Source organism: Lytechinus pictus, chromosome 5 (assembly GCF_037042905.1).
Source record: "Lytechinus pictus isolate F3 Inbred chromosome 5, Lp3.0, whole genome shotgun sequence".
Taxonomy (NCBI): domain Eukaryota; kingdom Metazoa; phylum Echinodermata; class Echinoidea; order Temnopleuroida; family Toxopneustidae; genus Lytechinus; species Lytechinus pictus.
In genome coordinates, this window is record NC_087249.1 from 54979275 (window position 1) to 55002214 (window position 22940).

The 22940-nt window shown below is 35.7% G+C and overlaps 1 protein-coding gene across 1 annotated transcript; it reads left to right on the plus strand.

Moving 5' to 3' along the window:
• The first annotated feature begins 1912 nt into the window (after positions 1 to 1912).
• Positions 1913 to 22691, plus strand: LOC129261255 (breast cancer type 2 susceptibility protein homolog). Its single transcript, XM_064099558.1, has 15 exons — positions 1913 to 1933; positions 2774 to 2961; positions 5320 to 5448; positions 6250 to 6448; positions 6942 to 7121; positions 7780 to 7959; positions 9119 to 9272; positions 12496 to 12617; positions 13890 to 14009; positions 14777 to 14958; positions 15703 to 15906; positions 16294 to 16384; positions 17167 to 17355; positions 18607 to 18904; positions 19521 to 22691. Exons 1-15 carry the CDS (start codon positions 1913 to 1915, stop codon positions 20987 to 20989), a joined length of 3726 nt encoding a protein of 1241 aa, XP_063955628.1. The 3' UTR covers positions 20990 to 22691.
• The last annotated feature ends 249 nt before the right edge of the window (positions 22692 to 22940 follow it).

Below are 22940 nucleotides of genomic sequence, written 5' to 3' on the forward strand. Positions count from 1 at the left end.
TCACTGAAGCATGAGATGTGCACCATATGCAATCTTAATGAAACTTCCAAGCACTTAAAAACTTGTGTCAAAGAAACTCTTGTATCCTGTTTTCTACTCAACTTCACAACTTGAAGGTTTGACAGTATGAAGAAGAAGAATAAAGCAATTTTTTGCCTTTTGAAGACCAAATTACTATTTGGGCTTTTTACAGAGAACTTTCCCTGGTGGCTGTTTCATAAAGCTGTTTGTACATATATGCAAGTTAAAGATAAATACCAGTTGTGGTAACGATCTCAAAGTGAGTTAGAATAGAATCCAATAGGATGACCACCCTATAAATAAAAAAATATTTGCCAATTGGCTCTGGAAAAAATGTGAAATTGCCGAGAAATGAGCAATATAGGCATGGAATTCCATAAAATGTGGGCTATTTTTCCAAGCAATATTAAAGGGATGGTCCAGGCTGGAGATATTTATATCTCAATAAATAGAGTAAAATTCACAGAGCAAAATGCTGAAAATTTGATCAAAATCGGATAACAAAAAGCAAAGTTATTTAATTTTAAAGATTTGCATTATTCCGGTGAAACAGTTCTAGGCATGTCATTATGAATATTCATTAGGTGGGCTGATGATGTCATATCTCCAATTGTTCTTTTGTATTTTATTATATGAAATTAGGCTTATTCAAAAATTTTCTACCAAGAACTAAAACAATTTGATTGACAACTGATTAAATGCATTAGTTATTTACTGCCGCAGCTTATTTCATCATAATGGAGAAACATCATTTACACATGCATGAAACAATGAAACATTCATGATTTCATGTAATAACATAAGAATATGGAAAGTGGGGATGTGACATCATCAGCCCACCTAATGAATATTCATGACGATGTGCATATGACCGTTTTCACAAAATATTGATAATCTTTAAAATTCAATAACTTTGTTATTTGTTATCCGATTTTGATGAAATTTTCAGCATTTTTCTCTGTGAATCTTACTCTATTTATTTAGATATAAATATTTTCAGCCTGGACCATCCCTTTAATACACTGTTCCACATATGCCTTTTTGTGTTATTTATTGTCAGAATTACCGGTTTTCAGCTAAGATTTCATGATTTCACAAAGATGAGTTGATTTCAATGTACCAGATCTAGGTCTATGATAATATTGTGGTAATTTACCTTGATTTTATAGGCTTCTTAAATGAAATAATTGTTTGCCAGCACAATTACTTTCTTTTACCTTTAAGAGCGACTTTAAGAAGGACTGGTGAACCTTTCTTACGCACTAAAATAATCATCAATGAACATTTAATGGTTCTTAAAGTCACTCTTAAAGGTCAAGTCCACCCCTGAAAAATGTTGATTGAGATAAATAGAGAAAAATCAAATTAGCAAAAGTTTCGCTTCTTTTTCACAAAACAGTGATATGCACAACTCAGTGACATGTAAATGAGACAGTCGATGATGTCCCTGATCACTATTTCTTTTGTTTTTTATTGTTTGAATTATACAATATTTCATTTTTTACAGATTTGGCAATAAGGACCAACTTTTTCGAACCATATACATGTAGTATTTAAAAAATGCTAATTCCACTATTTCACTTGACAATGAGGAGAAAATTAGAATATTCCATATTTCATACCATAAAATACAAAATGAATAGTGAGTGGATGATGTCATCGGTCTCCTCATTTGCATACCGACCAGGATGTGCATAACTGTTTTGTGAAATTATGCGGAACTTTAAAATGTCATAGCTTTCTTATTTTACATCCGATTTTGATGAAATTTCCAGTGTTATGCTTGTTGGATTTTTCTCTTTTTATTCAAATCAAATTTTTGTTGGGGTGGACTTGTCCTTTAACTTATGAACAACTTTATGAAACAGCCCCCAGTGAACTATTATTGGTTATGGCGTGGCTGGTCATGAATGTAACATTAAAAAAAACCAAAATTGGATAGTTGACCAACTGGAAGGTGTAGGACGGCTGTTACTAATCCTATGTGTGATTTCAAATTCATTTATTTCACATTTCTTAAAAACAGGGAACAATACATAGTGAATTAATGCAATAAAATGAAAACAATGACAGTTGTAAAATTTAGACCAAAAAAAATAACAAGAAACACAAAGTAATGAATGGGATGTGAGGGAGTAACAAAAAGCCAATGGCGTATCTAGGCTACTCCCTTTTCAGGGGCCGCGGAACGGTTTTCAAAGTGGGGGGGGCTGAGCCAAAAGTTGGGGGGCTGACCATGCAAAAAATCACAATCATATGGTCATTTTTTGTTTTTGTACACGGTTTTGGAGAAAAGTTGGGGGCTGAAGCCCCCCCCCCCCCCCCCCGCTTCCGCGGCCCCTGCTTTTTACATTCATTACTGATAATAAAACAAAACAATATCTTTCAATCAACTTTTGAGATTGAAAAAAAATCAAAAACAAAGATCTCAAAATCAAACCAAATCAGTAGACTGGTGAAACGAAACAAGAACAATTAAAAGCAAAAAAAGTAAAAAACAAAACATAGAACATAACAGGCAAGCTTATTCATTGAGTAGTATGATTATTTAACAGGTATGATTCACATTTTCTTTTAAACGAAGTTAAAGAAGGACATATAAAATAACCGTCAAATGTTTCAGGCAACTTATTCATGTAGTATGAAAACATAAAACATGCAGTTTGGAGGGTGTGTATATCATGAATTTTTAAGATCTTTAACTTACAGAATTTAATGTTGAAATCTATATATATTTTTTGGTCTTTATCAGCTGTTTGGCAATGGTATCCTATGCAGTACATTATCTGTTAGACCTAGCAATGCCGAGGGATATGAGTTTGCTGGTGAGGATCATTTCAGTCCTACCTGTCTGGAGAATAGTCAAGGGATTCTATTAGCTGACAGTGGTAGATTGGTCTTCAACTCTTCTGGTCTAGCGGGCAAGAAGGAATTCTACAAGTAAGAGGGGCTACATCATATATTCTACTCAAACACCATTGTACTCAGAGCTGCCAATAAGAAAGATTTTATCCTCTTTAGTAGGATGTTTGAGGGGAAAGTGACACTAAATAGGATTTGAAACAATGATTTTTGGTATGTTTTTCCAAATTTTAAAGAAAAATAGGATTTTATATTGAAAATAGAATAAAAGGAAATTAAGAATAGGTCTTTTTTCACAATTTAGTTTGGCAGCTGTGTTATACTTGAAAATTTTCATGTAACATCATTATAAAATAGTAATTTTCATTCCAGCTATCAGTACTTAAATATGCAAAGCACCAAGTCTCTTTCTACAAAACTTCCTTTTTATTTGTCTCCCCTAAATAATTAACAAGGTCTAATTACAGATCTATTTGCTTAATGTTACTACATCTAGAAATCTTTGAACCCATTGCTCCAAGATCATTTTGTGTCGGTTGGAATTCCTCAAATATGATTTTGGAAAGCTTATGCTTTGTGTTATAATCCTTTTTATTTCATTATTTGATTATCCCCTCATTTTTGTCTCGCCTGCATAGCAGAGCGAGACTATAGGCGCCGCTTTTCCGACGGCGGCGGCGTCAACATCGAATCTTAACCTAAGGTTAAGTTTTTGAAATGACATCATAACTTAGAAAGTATATGGACCTAGTTCATGAAACTTGGACATAAGGTTAATCAAGTATTAGTGAACATCCTGCCTGAGTTTCAGGTCACATGACCAAGGTCAAAGGTCATTTAGGGTCAATGAACTTTGGCCAAGTTGGGGGTAGTTGTTGTATTACCATCATAACTTTGAAAATTTATGGATTTAGTTCATGAAACTTGGACATTAGGTTAATCAAGTACCACTGAATATCCTGTGCGAGTTTCAGGTCACATGACCATGGTCAATGGTCATTTAAGGTCAATGAACTTTGGCTGTGTTGGGGGTATATGTTAAATTATTTTTATTTCGTTATTTGATTATACTTTTGTCTCCCCTCATTTTTGTCTCGCCTGCATAGCAGAGCGAGACTATAGGCGCCGCTTTTCCGACGGCGGCGGCGGCGGCGTCAACATCAAATCTTAACCTAAGGTTAAGTTTTTGAAATGACATCATAACTTAGAAAGTATATGGACCTAGTTCATGAAACTTGGGCATAAGGTTAATCAAGTATTAGTGAACATCCTGCTCGAGTTTCAGGTCACGTGACCAAGGTCCAAGGTCATTAGGGTCAATGAACTTTGGTCAAGTTGGGGGTATTTGTTGAATTACTATCATAACTTTAAAAATTTATGGATCTAGTCCATGAAACTTGGACATAAGGTTAATCAAGTATTAGTGAACATCCTGCCTGAGTTTCAGGTCACATGACCAAGGTCAAAGGTCATTTAGGGTCAATGAACTTTGGCCAAGTTGGGGGTATTTGTTGAATTACCATCATAACTTTGAAAATTTATGGATTTAGTTCATGAAACTTGGACATTAGGTTAATCAAGTACCACTGAATATCTTGAGCGAGTTTCAGGTCACATGACCATGGTCAATGGTCATTTGAGGTCAATGAACTTTGGCCGTGTTGGGGGTATATGTTAAATTACCATCCTAGCTCTGAAAGTTTATGGATCTAGTTCATAAAACTTGGACATAAGAGTAATCAAGTATCACTGAACATCCTGTACGAGTTTCAGGTCACATGACCATGGTCAAAGGTCATTAAAGTTCAATGAACTTTGGCCGTGTTGGGGGTATTTGTTGAATTACCATCCTAACTTTGAAAGTTTATGGATAGAGTGAATGAAATGTGGACATGGGTGTAGTTGACAGTCTTAAGTCTCCGTTCAAATGTCATTTATGGTCAATGAACGTGGTATTATGTCATTATATGAATGATATTTTTGTGAATGATTATTTTATAGTAGTTTTCAAAGTTAGCACTGCTGCTATATTAAATTGCGTAATGTAGGCGAGACTGCCAGAGGCGTTCCACTTGTTTAATTTGTATCTTCATTTTATTGATAAAATAGGAATAATTGTAGACTTCAGTTAATTGTTATTTAATCCTTTTTAAATATTCATTTTGTTTATTATAAAAGAGACATAAAATTTATGTAATTTTGATCAGATTTGTAAATTGCTAAAATGAGACTATGGTCCATGTTGCGTCAAAGATACATGTACTATTATGGCATGCTTTTGCATCCATTGATAACTAATGGTAACAATGCTCAACAGCCAATCAAAATCAAGGATACTAGTAACAATTAGTAATAAGTAACATTCATGAAACAGGGTCTTGATGTGTCCTGTAGTGCATTGTATGTTTATACAGTACCGTTTCTGTATCTTTTCAGTGCTCTTCTTGACACCCCCGGTGTAGACCCCAAACTGTTGAAAGAAGACTGGGTCTATAATCATTACAAGTGGATCATCTGGAAAGCAGCTGCCATGGAAGTAGCTTATCCTCTTCAGTTTGGTGGGAGGTAAGAATTCAGGCTACCTGCCTTACTCAATATTGATGTTATCAACTGATTGCAAGCTGTGGTCCATGGCTAACCATTTTCTACTCTTCTTCTTTTCTGTCATTTTTATGCCGCTGCCAAAAATATTTTAAAGGGGCTATAATCACCGTAATGTCGGTTGGGCGGGTGGTCCGTTGCAAATCTTGAGGTTCAAACTACTTCCTCAGTTTTTATCCGATTCTCATGAAGCTTGGAACACACTTGGGGTAAAGTTGTGTGAGACACATTTTTTGCATACATGTGTCAGAAACTGTGTTGCCATGGTAATGGTATAGGGCTAGGGTATTAATCACCTTAGGTGATATTTATAGACAAATTCACCCATATCTGATTATTCAAATTGTGGCCAAATGAACCTTAACAATAATAATAGGTGGGAAGCACAAATGAAAGTCTTAAAAGTTGTTGGCACTGACCAAATTTATTAGCTCTGAAAATCTCAGTGAATCCCTTTGATTTGATTGGCTGAGCACCACTTGTCCCTTCCTGTTACCATGGTAATTTTCAGTGCCTACAGACTTCATAAAAAGGGTGACAAAGGGAGAATACTTTGATTTGCTGTGACACAGAGGTGTCTGACTGTTGTTATGGTAACTGTCATATAAACAGACTTTCTAATAAGTCATCTGGAAAATCCTTTCATGAAACACTGCTGGGGTTGAATATACCAGATTAAGCATTTTTAGGTTGAATCATATATGTTAGAACTCTGATTTTAATATATTTTTCTCCTTTTTATATGCTTTTCTTCTTTTATTACAGACTATTGACACCAAATTGGGTGCTTCTTCAGTTAAAGTATCGGTATGATAGAGAGATAGATCACAGTCAACGCCCTGCTCTTAGGAAGATCTTAGAACGAGACGATGCAGCATCCAGGAGAATAGTCCTCTGTGTAGCAGCTATTAATCACACGGGATCATCAACACATCATCATGGGAAATCACCACAACAATTAAAGGTGATTCTAATGATTGGTTCACATGGATGCCACAGCCACTTAGAACAGTGTCATCTCAAAAACCTGTCCTGTTTCATACAGACTTGTTATTATAAGAAATATTCAATTGCTGTTACAAATTTTATATCAAGCAATCAGATTGAAGGATTTCATTAGCATTTAACTATTATTGCAATTTTTTTATTATAACAAGTTTTGTTAAATGAGCCCATGAACTATTAAAGTGACATTGCAGGTCGAGGGTCTGTATGTTTGATCATTCAGCTCAAAACAAGAATACCAGTTCTTTGGTGCTTTATTAACAGACTATTCAATATCACTTTGAGACAGTTCTCTACATAATTCAAATTCACAATGAGAACTTTACTTTTTCTTTAAAAGATTTAGATATTGTGACTTAAAGAAAGTAATCTGAAAATTCTTTTGAATTGATTAGGAAAAGGAAATTGAATGTGTTTTAGTAATTCTTATTTTCTTTCCTGTTTTTCTTTAGAGTTCACAGCCCTTATCGCATCCTACTCTAGAGCTGACGGATGGATGGCACAGTATATCAACTATCATAGACCCACCCCTAGCAAACTATGTAAGGTCTGGAAAGATCTTATGTGGTACCAAGCTGTGTATATATGGAGCAGAGTTGATTGGATCTCAAGATGCTTGTTCTCCTCTTGAGGTTGGTACTGTAATTCAACTTTTATTTCTAGATTTTCCTACTTTTAGACAATTTATATGCAAAATGTTCAGGATCTCTTTGCTTAGCCTCATTCTAAGAAACTAACTGGTAACGCTGCCTTGAATGATAATAACGCTGAATAGATTGAAAGTTAACGTAGTAATTACCATTGAAACCAAAGTTATTGTTGATGGGAAGTTTTATGAAATGGCACCTAGAAATGAATATCCATTTACATTAGCTCCTCTCCCCTTGGATTAGTATAATGAGACAGTCTCTACATTGTATATATACCACATTGACTTGCTCGAATACTCCCCAATTAGTAGAAATATATTCACCAAGTAATGAACAGGGTTATCTCTTTTTTAGGTGCTTGGCAAGTTTTTCTCATTCTTGGACTGTATACATATCATTACTTCCACTGTATTAGTACAGATGAACCTCCCCTTCTCACTCTCTTGCTATCTACTTTACTTCATATAATGTAGTTTGAGCTGAGCCTTTGAAAGGTTAATGGCCTCTGCTGGCTCCCCCCACATTATTTTTATTAATTACTTATTTTCTTTAATGTATATTTCTGTAAATGTAATCATTTATTATCAAATTGGAAATAAAGAAAATAATTCCTCGAAAATCATGCACATTTTGATTCTAGATTCCAGAAAGTCTGAAACTGAAGATAGCGGCCAATTCTACCAGACGTGCACGCTTTGATGCAAGACTTGGTCTCCAATGTGACCCCCGACCTTTCCCCCTCCCTACGACCTCTCTGCATCCTGATGGTGGTAGTGTAGGGTGTATAGATGTTCTCATCCTTAGGACATACCCCATGCAGGTAAGATTGATATTGTATTGCATGGCTCAGAATGGGATACCAGAAATATTCCCCAAGTTAGGAATTATTACACAAAATGTAGATGAGTGCAATATTGGCATTACAAATCAAATATTTAATCTTTATAGTAAAAGCCATCCAATATATTTATTATTTCAAGTTTTCTTAATGATCATTTTCCATTAGACTTTATAATACGGCATGATATTGCAAAGCAAGTTTTGTACATTCACATTTCGGTGCTATGTGTAATATGATCTGATATTGCACAGTACAGACGAATTATGAAGACTGAAATGTTATCGAAATCAGACGTAAAATAAGAAGTTACAATATTTAAGAAATTTTGCGTATTTTCCACAACAGTGTATTCTGTAATATAAGGATGTATTGTAATCTAATGTTTAGTTCATGGAGAAACTCCCAGAGGGGGAAGTGTGTTCAGTATACTGTAATGATGGTATAATAATGTTTGTTTCTTAATGTTTAGTTCATGGAGAAACCCATAGAGGGGGGAAGTGTGTTCCGCATACTATAATGATGGTATAATAATGTTTAGTTCATGGAGAAACTCCCAGAGGGGGGGGGGAGTGTGTTCCGAATACTTTAATGATGGTATAATAATGTTTAGTTCATGGAGAAACTCCCAGAGGGGGGGAAGTGTATTCCGCATACTGTAATGATGGTATAATAATGTTTAGTTCATGGAGAAATTCCCAGAGGGGGGAAGTGTGTCCAGTATACTGTAATGATGGTATAATAATGTTTGTACGTTAATGTTTAGTTCATGGAGAAACTCCCAGAGGGGGGAAGTGTGTTCCGAATACTGTAATGATGGTATAATAATGTTTAGTTCATGGAGAAACTCCCAGAGGGGGGAAGTGTGTCCAGTATACTGTAATGATGGTATAATAATGTTTGTACGTTAATGTTTAGTTCATGGAGAAACTCCCAGAGGGGGGGAAGTGTGTTCCGAATACTTTAATGATGGTATAATAATGTTTAGTTCATGGAGAAACTCCCAGAGGGGGGGAAGTGTGTTCCGCATACTTTAATGATGGTATAATAATGTTTAGTTCATGGAGAAATTCCCAGAGGGGGGAAGTGTGTCCAGTATACTGTAATGATGGTATAATAATGTTTGTACGTTAATGTTTAGTTCATGGAGAAACTCCCAGAGGGGGGAAGTGTGTTCCGTAATGCCAAGGAAGAAGCTAAAGCTGCTACTCTTCATGCCAGTCAGAAACAAAACAAGATGGAGCAACTCTTTACACAGGTCCAGAAGCAGTTTGAAGCAAAGCAATCTCATAAAGGTATTCAATTCTATCAGTTCTGGGTGAAATCAGATGTCTGTGGCTAATAATAATTATTATACCGACATGCTTATACAGCGCATATCACTGCCAAATGCGTCCCTGTGCACTCTTTGAAGAAGACAGAAAAAGCAAAGAAAAGAGAGAAATTTGCTGGCGATCGTGGCACTAACTCATTTGAAATTCTTTTTGAATAAGTATGTTTTCAAAGTGGATTTAAACTTGGGTGTAGAAGAGTTCTTTGCATATGAGGGGATGGTATTCCAAAGTGAAAAGGCATTATGTATTTCTGTAGAAATATTATCACTCATGAAGAAAGCAGACTTCCTTGTTTATGCTACATTTGAAAAATGGCCCAAATAATAGCCCAAGTATGTCTGTGTGATAAATGTTGTTTGTGTCAGAAAGTAAGTAAAGTAGTCAAAATTTTTCATTAAATCTCAAATGCTTACATATCGTTAAATACCAATTGTAGTTTTGATTGAAGTCCTCAAAACAGTTTATTAATATACTTTTTATTTCTAAAATGATCACAAGAAGGACAAAAACGAAACTTAGATACAGTGATTGTTTTCCTAATCTAGCTAATTTATAATCATAGCAACAAACAACATATTTTGAATTCATATTTCCTGATGTACAATCAACCTGTTTAGAAATGTTGCCAGTGGAGTCAGGTGACCTGTATAGACAGGGTCTAGGACACATATTCCTTTAATCCTAAAAAAAGGCAAGTTATTTGGACCCCTCTCACAGCCAGGGGGGGGGATTCTGCCCCCTGAGTTCTCGGCCTTTGATCGCACAAGCGCCGCAAAAATTTGCAAAGTGGTAGTGTGCGATAAAATCTACAAGGCTGTATGGTTAATTTTTTTAAATACGATTTTTCATTTAATGGATCAATTATGCTAATTTATGCATAAAATAAAACATTTGCTGTAATCAACTATCATACTGCCCCAAAACTGCTAATTTTTTTATTCACAGACTCTTTGTAGGATCCTGATCAAATGTACTTCAAAAAAAATTTGGTATCGCAATTTTTGATGTCTTTAATTGTTTTTATATGCCCGTCCTAGACGGGACGTATTATGGTATCACGCTTGGTGTCCGTCCGTCTGTCTGTCTGTCCGTCCGTTAACTTTTCCTTGTAAAGGTGATAACTTCAGTTTAACTTAACCTAGGCTCATATAATTTGGTGTGTATAATACTAGCATAGATCCCAGGAAGCCTATTGATTTTTAGGTCAAAAGGTCAAAGGTCAAGGTCACAGTGACATATTTTCATGTTACCCTTCTGCAGTCGTTGTAAATGCGATAACTTCAGTTTAACTTAAACTAGGCTCATATAATTTGGGGTGTATGATACTAGCATGGATTCCAGGAAGCCTATTGATTTTGAGGACCAAAGGTCAAGGTCACAGTGACATGTTTTTATCTTACCCTTCTGCAGTCGTTGTAAACGCGATAACTTCAGTTTAACTTAAACTAGGCTCATATAATTTGATATGTATAATACTAGCATGGATTCCAGGAAGCCTATTGATTTTGGGGTCAAAAGGTCAAGATCACAGTGACATGTTTTCATCTTACCCTTCTGCAGTCGTTGTAAACGCGATAACTTCAGTTTAACTTAAACTAGGCTCATATAATTTGGTATGTATAATACTAGCATGGATCCCAGGAAGCCTATTGATTTTGGGGTCAAAAGGTCAAAGGTCAAGATCACAGTGACATGTTTTCATCTTACCCTTTTGAAGTCCTTGTTAACGCGATAACATTTATTTATTTATTTATTGGTTTTATTTATTTTATACTGCAGGGTAGGCCTGTTCAGTTATGCAAAACTGCTTTCCAAAGGCGCCCTGCAGTTAAACAAATAATTCAATATCATAGAAAATCAATGTATGTACCATATGATATAGTAAAAACAGAAAAGATTGTATACATATAGAGTGAAATCAACAATTACTCATGGAATCATTACATTTACATCAAGTTATTCATTGTAATAACATGTACGACAGTCAGAATTTTAATGATTTACAGTGTTTTTTAAATGCATGGAGGGATGTGCATTTTTGTATATCACAAGGGAGAGAATTAAATACAACGGCAGCAACATATTCAAAAGATTTTCTTTTAGTTGAACTTAACCTAGGCTCATATAATTTGGTGTGTATACTAGCATAGATCCTAGCAATTCTATCGATTTTGAGGCCAGAAGGTCAAAGGTGAAGTCGCCATCTTCCACTTTTCTTGCTTGACCAATAGGTCCATTTTCCGCGGCGTTACAGACGGGCGTATTATGTGCTCGCCTTAGCGACACTCTTGTTTTAATTTCTTAATATGTATTTCTTTGTTTTTCTACTTTTTATTAATTTTTTTTTTCGATGGAAATTGTTGCAGACTTAATTCTGATCATAAACAAGACAAAATTTATTAAGTTTAATCAGTAAAAGTAGAAATAATGATACATTTATGAATTGTGGCTAAATACACAATTTGCATCGGATTTGTACATGAATTCATGTTTTTTTTTTCCAATTTCTTTTTCACCCACAGTAGGGTGTTTTATTCAATAAACCTTCAGTTTACATGTACATTTGCTTTCACAGTCAATGTGGTTCCAGTCTACATTTGTTTTCACAGTCAATGTACAGAAATAATCAGATAGTGAGTGTTGAACAGTAGTACAACAATTCATGTTTTTTAGCAGTTTTGGGTCTGACATGCACTTACATAATGTTGCGTAATTTTGTAACCGCGTACCCGGGCATCGCAAATTTGGCCTCAAAAGTTGTGCGAGATTTGAAAGTTAAACGTCAGCAAGCGGCACGGTGGAAAAAATTTTCACGGCGGATTTATCGTGAAAAATTTAAAAGGGTTAAAAAGCAAGCCAAATATTGGTGGCCACTAAAGACATGTTTTCAAAATAGACAAATGGCTGCTACATGTACAACAGGTTTGACTGTATTTGAATGTCTGTGAAAAATGTGAAATAATGATGCATGTATCATTAAAACAAATATATGTATCTAATAACTTTATATATCACTACTAGTATCTTACTACCGGTTTATCAATTTATATTTCCATTCATCCACCAATCTATCTATCTCTATCTATCTATCTATCTATCTGTCTGTCTCTGTCTTTCTGCCTACCTATCTGTCTGTCTTCCTATCTGTCTGTCTGTCTGTCTCTTTGTCTATCTTTCTAAGTAGTCAAAGGTAGAAGGTCATTGCCATCATCTAGGAGTAGAAACCCATCTGATTTGGAGAGACTGCAATCAGGGGAAGAACTATTTGAAGCTTTAGAGGCAGCTATTGACCCTTCTGCTTTTGAGGTTAGTCTGATCAGAACCCTGGTTCTATGATTTGTTGCATAGTTGTTACAAACTCAATTGTATAAATCAACTGTACCATTAATCATTAATTTAGTACTAAGGTGGCATTGCCACAACACACTATTAAATGTAATTTATGTGTGTAATAGTTGTGTTATTTGAGTAATTGTGTAGGATCTGTTCCAGGCATTGAAAAGAGTTACATGTATACATGTACAGGAGAATGAGATACATGTAGGTTATGAGGTTTTTTCTTCTTTATTTGAGAAGAAAATCAACTCTGATTCCAAGCTGGCACTAGCAAAAACAGAAACAAAAATCAAAAATATTAGTGAAGGTCCACTAAAAATCCACCAAAAGTAGCTGAATTTTTTTTACATCTCCAAATTGACGGCTTGATATTTGCATACTAGTCTAGGTCATTTTAATCATAAATAGCCATGATATTGTATTTCTATGTGAGAGTTTTTTTCAGGCTTTCACCTTCCTGTTTTTCTGCTTTAATACAAATAATTATATTACCAAGGTTGCCTTCCTCATTAAATGAAATCTGTGATCGGGCTCTACATTTAAATAAAGAAACCTTAAAGTCATTAAACTTGTCTGACATCCCTTCTAGATTTTATCAAACAGCTTCTCATACCTTGTTATTTATAAGTTTGCAAACAATATCCTCATTACCCAAATGAGTCTATAGAATTATCTGAAGACATAAAACAGATTGCTTATGTGAGGATGATGTGGAGGTTGCACAGGATATGTTTCCCCCATACCTTATGTTCTGGTTTTAGATGGGGTTGTGACACAAGTGTTAGATATAGTCCTGCTTGATAGGTCTAGAGGGTACCGGTCCAGCATGTGAAAGTAAATGGATTTCTCGATCCGATCCAGAAGACCATCTTGCTATGTGGTCTTGTGTTATGATTCACATTTACATGTAGATCACTGCAGACTCTCATATTATACAGGCTATGCTTTTGAGTGAATCCACCATTTCCACAGATTTCAATGAAATTTATGTATCATAAATTGTCTACCAAAAATATTCCATGTTGTGTAAATGCATATGTTGATTATCACAACAACATATGAAATTAATTTGTATTATTCTTAATGTTCTGTTGGAAATAAAATCAAATTTGAATACAATTTTTCTTGGGGGGGCGGGGTGTTCCGAAACTAAACTTAAGAGAAGCTATAAAGCCAGGTTTCGCTGTATCTTCCTTCCTTCCTTCTATCTTTCGTTTAATTATTTATATCTTTATTTTCTAGTCTGATCTGAGTGAATACCAACGTTGTATCCTTCATGCCTACCAGAGATCAGTCAATGATATGAAACAAGCTAACCTACAAGCAGCATTCAATCAAGCCCTCACTCAACAAAACAAAGAGGTAAAACTAAGTAGCACTTACATAAACAAACTCTCTGAAATTGTGAATCGCTTAAACATCGGTCACATTTGCTCTACGGCGGCCGTACGGTGAGTCTAAAACAGCTGTTTTAACATTTTTTTTGTACCAGCTACATATTCATGATATGGGTGGTTTGAATAAGAATGAATAAAACGGCTGTTTTCTACTCGCCGTACGGCCGCCATAGAGTAAATGTGACCAAGGTATTAGGACCACACAAACTTTAATGTTAGATAAACGAAACATGATTGGGTGATTCCACGCTCTCGTTGTTTAAATTCACAACCTTATGGTTTTTGGTATTCAGCTATTTGTTAGCTAGTCGTTTCAATAATGTCTGTGTTGTAGTCTGTCTTGACACATTCATGCCTTCGTAGCAATGTCCTTTCCATAAGAGATTTGCCCATTAGAATTTCACAATTTATTTTTCTTTTGGAATTTGTATTTTAATTGAAATTTAATTTTTTCCATCATCTTACTCTCTTTCTCTCTCTTTCCCTTTCTACTTCCATCTTCTCTCTGCCTTTCTTTATCTCTCTTTCCTGCACTCTTTAACTTGTTTCATGTTTGTCTCTTGTGACCTTGTTCCCTATCTCCTCCTACTTTATTTCTGTATCTTGTCTCTCTTGTTCTTTGTTCTATATGTCTCCTATTCCCTGTCTCACTCTTCTCTTCTTTCTCCCTGTCTCTCTATCCTCTTTCTCATGCTCCCTTTCACCCACACTCACCATCTCTCCATACTTCAGGGTAAGTTTGAAAGAAATGTAGTTCCTCTCATGAAGGTTCGTGTGGCAGACTACAAAGCTTCCACCACCAGGGGGCAGCAGACCACTTTCCTGACCATATGGCGACCTGCAGATGATCTGTTATGCCAGCTTGTTGAAGGGAAACGATTCAGGATATCATCCTTATCTACCTCAGCAGGAAGGTAATTGCTTTTAAGGTTTAAACTAATATTGTGGATTCATAATGAGGTAAACTATATGTAAGAAAGTCAAGTTATATTGAGTCAAACTAAGGTAACTGTAGTGCTTCATATTCTATTAAACTAAGGCAAATGGTTTGTATTGAGTTTATCTAAGGTAATTGTATATTGATTTACATGTAGACTAAAGTAGCTGCTTGGTCTTGACTTGAAGTAAGGTAATTGCTTTGTATTTGATTAAAGTATGGTAATTCCTTTAATTTTCATAACAGTCAAGAAAGTTTTAAGATATTATGGTGTTTCAAAAATTATAAGAGGAACCCTCTTATGAAGTGAATGTTCAAAGAAAAGCTGAACATTTTTCATAAACATCAAAGCAAAATTGATGGATATCCTTGACATGTTGACATGGTTGTCATTCTGTAAAGTTTACTTTTTATCAAGTTATACATATATATATATTTTCACTGAAATAGTGAGAAGGAAATGTATTTCTTATATATTTTTTGTTGCGCCTCCCTCATAAAACCAGAGGACGGAGACCTTTTAATTTTGTTGATTGCGTAGGTACATAATTTGCTACATGATTTACCAACTCTTGTGTCATATCCCGAAGCCTGGTGTACCATTGTTGATTCATTCTCGGATGCGTCCGATTTTACAGTGTAGTCATATATATATGGTACATGTATATATATTCTTAAAAGTATTTTAAAATATAACTCATCTCCTTCCCCCTCTTCACAGGAACATGCCTGATATGGCACCAGTTCAGCTAGCCTCCACCAGAGCCACTCGATATGAAGAAATACCTGCAGCTAGCCACATCCTACAGAGAAGCTATATACCCCGGGCAGCTGCTTCAATGCAGTGGCTGGGAAGAGGCTATACACAAGCAGCGTACGGTGAACTAGATGTTGTAGGAGTAGTTGTGTCACAGGATGAACCTAGGTAAGCTTGGGATGAATGCTGCATAGGTAAAGGCTTAATGCAATATCTGTGACATAGTTAATTGGCCAAAGAAACTCTTTCTTTGAGAAGCAAGTATATTATCACAGAAGTTGCATTGCAAATATAAAACTGCATTTTAATTATGTTTGAAGAGAACCAAGATAGCAATTCTAATTATCTTTTTTTTAATGATTTCCACTGTACCTCTGAAACAAGTTGACATTTCCTTTTTAAGAAAACACTTATCTATCAATTTGTTACCTCAAAATAAGTTGTGCATTGTATTAAAAATCACTGAGAGACGGATTTAATTCTGTATATAAGCTCTGTAATATACATAATGGTATTACATGTTGATTTTCAAATTTCTTCTCCTTATCTAAGCAGGCAGCATCTAGGCAGTTCTCACTCTCATGTAGTTTATCTAGCTGATCAGGATACAGCTATCATGGCTATCAAATTCTGGACCAGTCCTGCGGTGAGTTGGGATATCATGATTCATATCATTTCTGAATTCTGACCTGCTGATTAAAACTGTCTTTCTTTGTTTTTAAAACTGATGAAAAGAGTGAAATTTTAGCTCTAAAATGATATATATATATATATATATATTTATGAATATAACTAGGTAGATTATAGACCATATTGAACCCTGAATTTTGACAGGTGGTAGAGTGTTTCATAAAATGATGCTATGGAGCCTAATTTAATAATTGGCTGGAAATAATTCATGTGATCAATCTTTCTTTTTTTTTTAGCTAACAGGCAAATTTTCCAATGGCTTGTACTAATGATTAATTTTAGATTAATTTTATTGACCAGTCATGGATCCTGATGAGGATGTTCTATAAGATATTGACGTGGATGATTAACAATCATCCCCTTCACTAAGTTATAAAACATATGATACACAATGTTGCTCAGGCATTAGAATAATTATGCACCCTTGAAACCATTGAAACAGTAAAAATGCCTTGGGCAATGCCTGTTAGTACTGTTCCAAAGGTGCCTTATCTGTGTAATTCTTAATCATTACCTCTGTTTAATTTGTATGATTTAACCTTTCAGAAAATCGTATTTACCCAAAACCCATTGTTTTACCCCGACTGTACTGATTTGGCCCTGTACATTTAAACACCAAATGCTATTTATAGGTCAACTTATTGTGGGAGCTACTATTGTTTCCTTTTAGTCCCTTCCACCGCTCCTAATTAAAGACATTTTGTTCAGAGGGTTGTTTTGATTGCTCTTACCATACAGGCTCTTAACCTTGATGACATGTTAAAGCCAGGTTCATTCATCTCAGCAAGCAACCTGCATTATCGCTCCATCACTCAATCACCCGTGGTTCTACCAACAGCTACAGCATCAGACTACACCGTGTTCACCCCTAACCCCAAGGCCAACTATCTTCAGGTTTCCATCAATCAGCTGAAACAAGCAATCAAGGTGAGATTGACATTTGTTCATCTCTCCGTTCACAAAATACAAGAAAATATGATCAAAGTAACAATACTGTACGTAGACAAATATCACACAGTTTCATTGTTGAGCCATCTGGGTAGCATTTCATGAAAAAAAATAATCAGGGATTTTCACTGGCTATTGTTATAAGCTACTGAAATCCTTACATCTGATTGGCTCAGAGCAAATTAGTCAGTGTAAGTCATGGATCAAAGTTTCCATGAAACGTTCCCCTAGTTCATATCTTGCTGTGTAATCCATGGCTCACACTAACCATGATATTTGTGTGTAAAATATCTAAAGGGTATTGTTTTCTGGATTTTTGTGGTTTTAGGTGAAGATTTATTGATTTTTGTTTCAAGTGGCACAAAATGAGTTGTCTGCATTACTTTGTACCATTACTGCAAGGAAAAGATGCTTCATCAAAGATCTTCAAGGCATTTTATAATGCTTTGTCAGCACTGACAAATTGTACTTAGGATTCATATCATATTGTATTTCTATGATTGAAAGTTGTTTGTAACGACCTCCAGACTTGCTGAACCTACAACTCTCTTTCTTTACACAGACTGGATTCTAGTTTTATTCCATTCCCTGATGTCATTGGGCGATTTCACGTTCAGTGTTGACCTTTTGGTGTTGGTGTTTTTTACAGGAGTGTAACACCAAAATGAAATGAAGATGGTCCTGAAAAGTCACTCACTAGCTTGATTTGTCAATAATGTGATCTGGATCAGTTTTACAAACTCAGAATAGGTTTTGGAGCTAGATGAAGCAATTTAAATTCCAACACCGGACTTGAAATCACCAAATGTCGTACCTTATAAGATCCATATGAGAGAAACAACTGAATTTGCCTTGCATTTAGATTTTTGAACTGAATTTAAATCCAAATCATAGTGATTGTTGTACTTCCCTCATAAAACCAGAGGACGGAGACTTTTAATTTTTGTTTATTGCGTATGTACATACAAATAACTTGTTACATGCACAATCTCATGTCTGATCGCAAAACCTTGCATACCATTGTTGATTCATTCTCGGATGCGTCAGGTTTGTAGTGTAGTAGTACATATATGGTATGTATACATATATTCTTAAAAGTATTTCTAAAATATAGCAGTAGAATCAACATTTTACCAGTTGTAATTGGGTATTTTCAAGGGAGGGGGGAGCAAAACAGACAGGTTTTTGTCATGACATAATTTTTGATAAGATTATGGTTTGATTTAATAGGATACACCCAAATTTGTGGAGATGATGCAGAGGAAAGTTCAAGAGTTGAAAGATGCCTCTTCTAAGCCAGCGTATCCAAGCTCTATCCCTAGAAACCATCCATACATGGCAAGGAGAGAAAGGATCACCACTCCAATAGCTTCTCAGAGTCAGACCCGCATTGGTATAGAGCCAACACCAGAGGTATCACATGGTCAGGGGTATCAGTTGATGACAGTCCGTTCCTGTCCAAAGAACTTCATGAAGACCTCTAAATCAATCAAAGATGAGGTTTGCAATCCAAGGATGAAGACATCAGGTAAGTATTTCATCATATTGTTTGTATTCAAATGAATGTTCTCACACATTGGTGCTACTTTTCATGTGCTCTCTTAAATGATTTTTCTACAAGACAGTTCAGTTAGATTTATTTTGTAAAGTAAAATTAGATTATATAAAAGGCGATTAGTTTTATTCTCCTTATGTTGGTTTCTTGCAGGGATTTTGTTTAAGAGTGCTAAAACTGAAGCTATTTGATATAGTATTTTCACAAAGTATATTGTGTATAATGATATAGCATCAATAATGATGTCAGTGGAATACCGGTGTACATACAGAAAATGAAATGAAAAATGAATATGTGAAGAGTTGTCTTTACAAGGTTTTCATGAACGTATGATAGAATTTGACCTGTAATAAAAGGAGGGATGTATTTTTTTTTTCAGTTTTCAGATACATCCACAGTTCATGTAGGATTGTCAACTTTGCTACAGGTATTGGAAATGCCAAACGAAATTGGCAAGAAGGGCAATATGGGCTATGAGATATAAGGCAACCTTTAGTATGTTATCGTACAGTAATAATGGGCTTCATAAGAAGTACATGTAATGATATCTTTAAAAGAATTCATTTCACTATTTTTCTTTCACATCCAGGCATATCAAGAGTTCCATCTACTCTCACACCCAGGACTCTTTGTCAGTCTCTAGTACCAGGGGTTAGTTTGTCTCCAAGGTTGATATCACAGCATTTGGAACAAGAAAGAAGATCAGAGCTCCTGTCTCGTATCCCTTCCCCTCCACCCCTCACCCCACTTCCCTACCCAGCGGCATCGCCTGCCCTGAGAGGAGGTTTCAAGATACCTTCTCCATCGGTTAGAGGATCGCAGAGAAGAGAACCTGAGAAGTCCTTGCGGAAGCGACTTAGAGATGAATTGGACGAGGAAAACGATGGTGCCTGTGAACAGAAGTCCAATAAGCAGTCATATTCCAAAGCTGATGATGGCGACCACACTATGAAAAAACAGAAGGTAAACAACCAAGATGACAAATTAAATCTGGAAACTGTAGCATCTGAACCTGACAACTCCAACTTTGAGAGTAAGATGGGGGAGTGTGAAGCAAAAGGTGACGATGACTTTAATGATGACTTGGGTTTGTCTGCATCAGGTTTGCAGGAGCTGGAGATGGGTTGGTCCCAATCAGAGGTCTCGACTGAACCTGCTGTGAGTGATCAACCCTTGAAGATGAATATATCTGTAAGTGAAAAGGCTTGTCCGCTCGAAAGTACGAACAGCATGAAAGAGAACAAAGATCCCATTCTTGTAGATATTAGCTCAGAAAATGATAATCATAGTCGGGAACCAGAAAATAAGCATCATGCTTCTGGTAGTGAATCAGTCATGGAAGGATCTATTCAACCTTGTACAGATGTGACCAGTAATATAACACAAGATTTTCATCCAGGTAGGCAACTGATACAATATGAACAAGTTGTTGAACATACAACTCAGAACAATGATTACCCCACCAATCCAACCAAGAATGATTCTCATATGACTTTGACTTGTGAATCCCAAACTACAAGAGCATGCACATCAGTATACTCTCGTTCACATAGTTTACCTTCACTTTGTGAAAGCATTGATGGGAATGTGAAGGAAGTCAGTGGTTGCATTACAGAGAATGCAGCAGAAAATACAGACAGTTCAGTTAAGTTTTGTGCAAACTCGAACTGTACTGAAAACATCCAGGAAACCACCCAGGACACCGATGCAGCTGATAATCATCTTAACTCACAGAGGTCACCATCTTCCCATGAAACAAAGGATGCCACCAAAGAAGATAAATCAAAGGAAAGCGATTTGTTGCACCAATCCAGAGGTATGGACTCTTCTTCTCAGAACTCGGCATCCATCAATGAATCGCAGGAGAGATCTGAACAGGACAAATCCTCTAGATCTCTAAGCCCCAAAGGCAAGAAACGAAGGTGTTTGCGTCTGCAGAGGAAGAAAGCTGTAGTAGATTCTGGTGCTGTGATAGAGATCCTTGAGGATGATAATTCACCTTTGCTAAAGAGGTCTTCAAGGCTCAAGATGCAGGAGAAGAAAAGCTACAAATTATAAACCAGGGAAGGTTTTCACAGAGAGGTTTGTGACTTTAAGACACGTACCGTACAATTGTTAATACACATATGTCATTTGATGCATTTTCTCAACCCGTTGGAGATTGACCATGCATATTATTATGTGGGCTGGGAGTCTTGAAAACATGTTATAACAAAATCATTCATTCTCTAATTGGTTAATGATAACGCAAAAGCGAATGTCCTATAAGCATGATTTTATGACCAATAGGATGATGTGTCATCTACTGCACACAACAAGGATTTAAGCAAAATTTTAAGTCAATCAACTCTTAGTAAAAAATTACCATTATTAGACATGTTTATACAAGTACCTGTTACTCTTGATTTGACATCAAGATAAAAAATGTCATATCACCTTATCACTTTTTGTGCTTTATAATGCACAACAAACGTTCATTATCAATATCTAGCGCAGGGAAGAATACAGATTAATCAATAGAACTATGAAGAAAATGAAATAAAATAATATAGGGTTTATATATTTTACCCTGGCTAAGCTAGTCTACCAATTGCGATGTGTACAGCTTTTTGAAGAATTACTTCCTGCCGGTACCCATTTACCCCACCTGGGTTGAGTGCAGCACAATGTGGGTGAATTTCTTGCAGAAGGAAAAAATGCCATTGTTGGGAATCAAACCCATGTACCTCAGATTTAAAGATGATAGTCTTAATTACTAGACCACAACACTCCCCCCCCCCCCCCTATGAGTCCCATGAAAACTGTATTTGTTTGGTTGGTAATCAATTTGAAAGAGAAACTAAAGACTGTGATTAATGCACAGTGTTGAGTACACTGGTTGACCCATCTCTCAGGATTGATGCAAATGAGTGATGTCGCAATAAGGGCACAACTTATGCACATTAATGTGCTTTGACTATGTCAGTTATCTGAATTATGAGAGGTCAACCAATACAATGTTGACTTTAATAAAAAACAATCTTCTACAGCTAATGTCTCTAGGAAAGAAACATTTCAATCCTATAGTATAATCCAATGTGATCTACTGCATCAATAATTTCACAATTTACAATATTATTTATTTTTTTACTTAAGTTCCCCTCTATTTTTATATTTCATATTATCATTTATTTAAATATGCATCTTTCAGCTGAAATTACTTACAATACAAATTTGTTCATGTATTGTACTCTCAAGGTTTGAATGAATTTGTAGGATGTATAAAGCAATTGCTTAAAAACTGTTGTAGGTATTCCACTGTATGCTGAATATGTATATAGAATGAATGACAAAATTGACAGTACAAAATTACAGTTCATTATTTTCATTTAAAAGTACATTAGGAAACACAAGAACATTTCAGTCATGTACATTTGATAAATGAGTTTGATATTGTCTTTTTGAAGATGTATAATCTGCTGACTTTTGAAATGTGTCAATCATAAATACTGTTGTGGCAGTGTGTGTAGTATAGTCAAATTATTAGATTCAAAGCAAATAACGGTCCAGAGAATACCATGCGGCAGATACAATCCATTATATCCTTATGTAAATACACAACCTCACGTATGTCAGGACTTTCTATTCACATAATAATGTCACGTAGGCACTGTTTGTTTATTTAGTCCCTCATTTGTGAGCATCACAGTGACTTGAGCTGCCCTCATTGCTTTCACTGAGATGACACAATCACTGGATAATAATAATAATAATAGTCAGTTCTTGTATAGCACATAACACATTATGAATAACGTCTGTATGCGCTTCCGAAGGACTTGGATATTATTACCCTGGCTGTAGCTCAAGCAGCCTTTCCAGCGCTCGGCATTTCAAGGATTAAATGCCTGCATGGTACCCATTCACCTCACCTGGGTTCAGTGATATCACATACATATCTAATTCATCACCACAGATGGTGAATATAAATTGAACATACACAACAGTTACATTAGTGAGGCCTTTTAGATGC

What these genes read in the sequence shown, in the direction of transcription:
- LOC129261255 (XM_064099558.1), top strand. Translation starts at nt 1,913, where the DNA reads ATGGCGTGGCTGGTCATGAAT. An exon ending in CCTCTTCAGTTTGGTGGGAG is followed by an intron (nt 5,449 to 6,249) that starts GTAAGAATTCAG and finishes CTTTTATTACAG; the next exon opens with ACTATTGACACCAAATTGGG. An exon ending in GTGTCACAGGATGAACCTAG is followed by an intron (nt 15,907 to 16,293) that starts GTAAGCTTGGGA and finishes TTATCTAAGCAG; the next exon opens with GCAGCATCTAGGCAGTTCTC.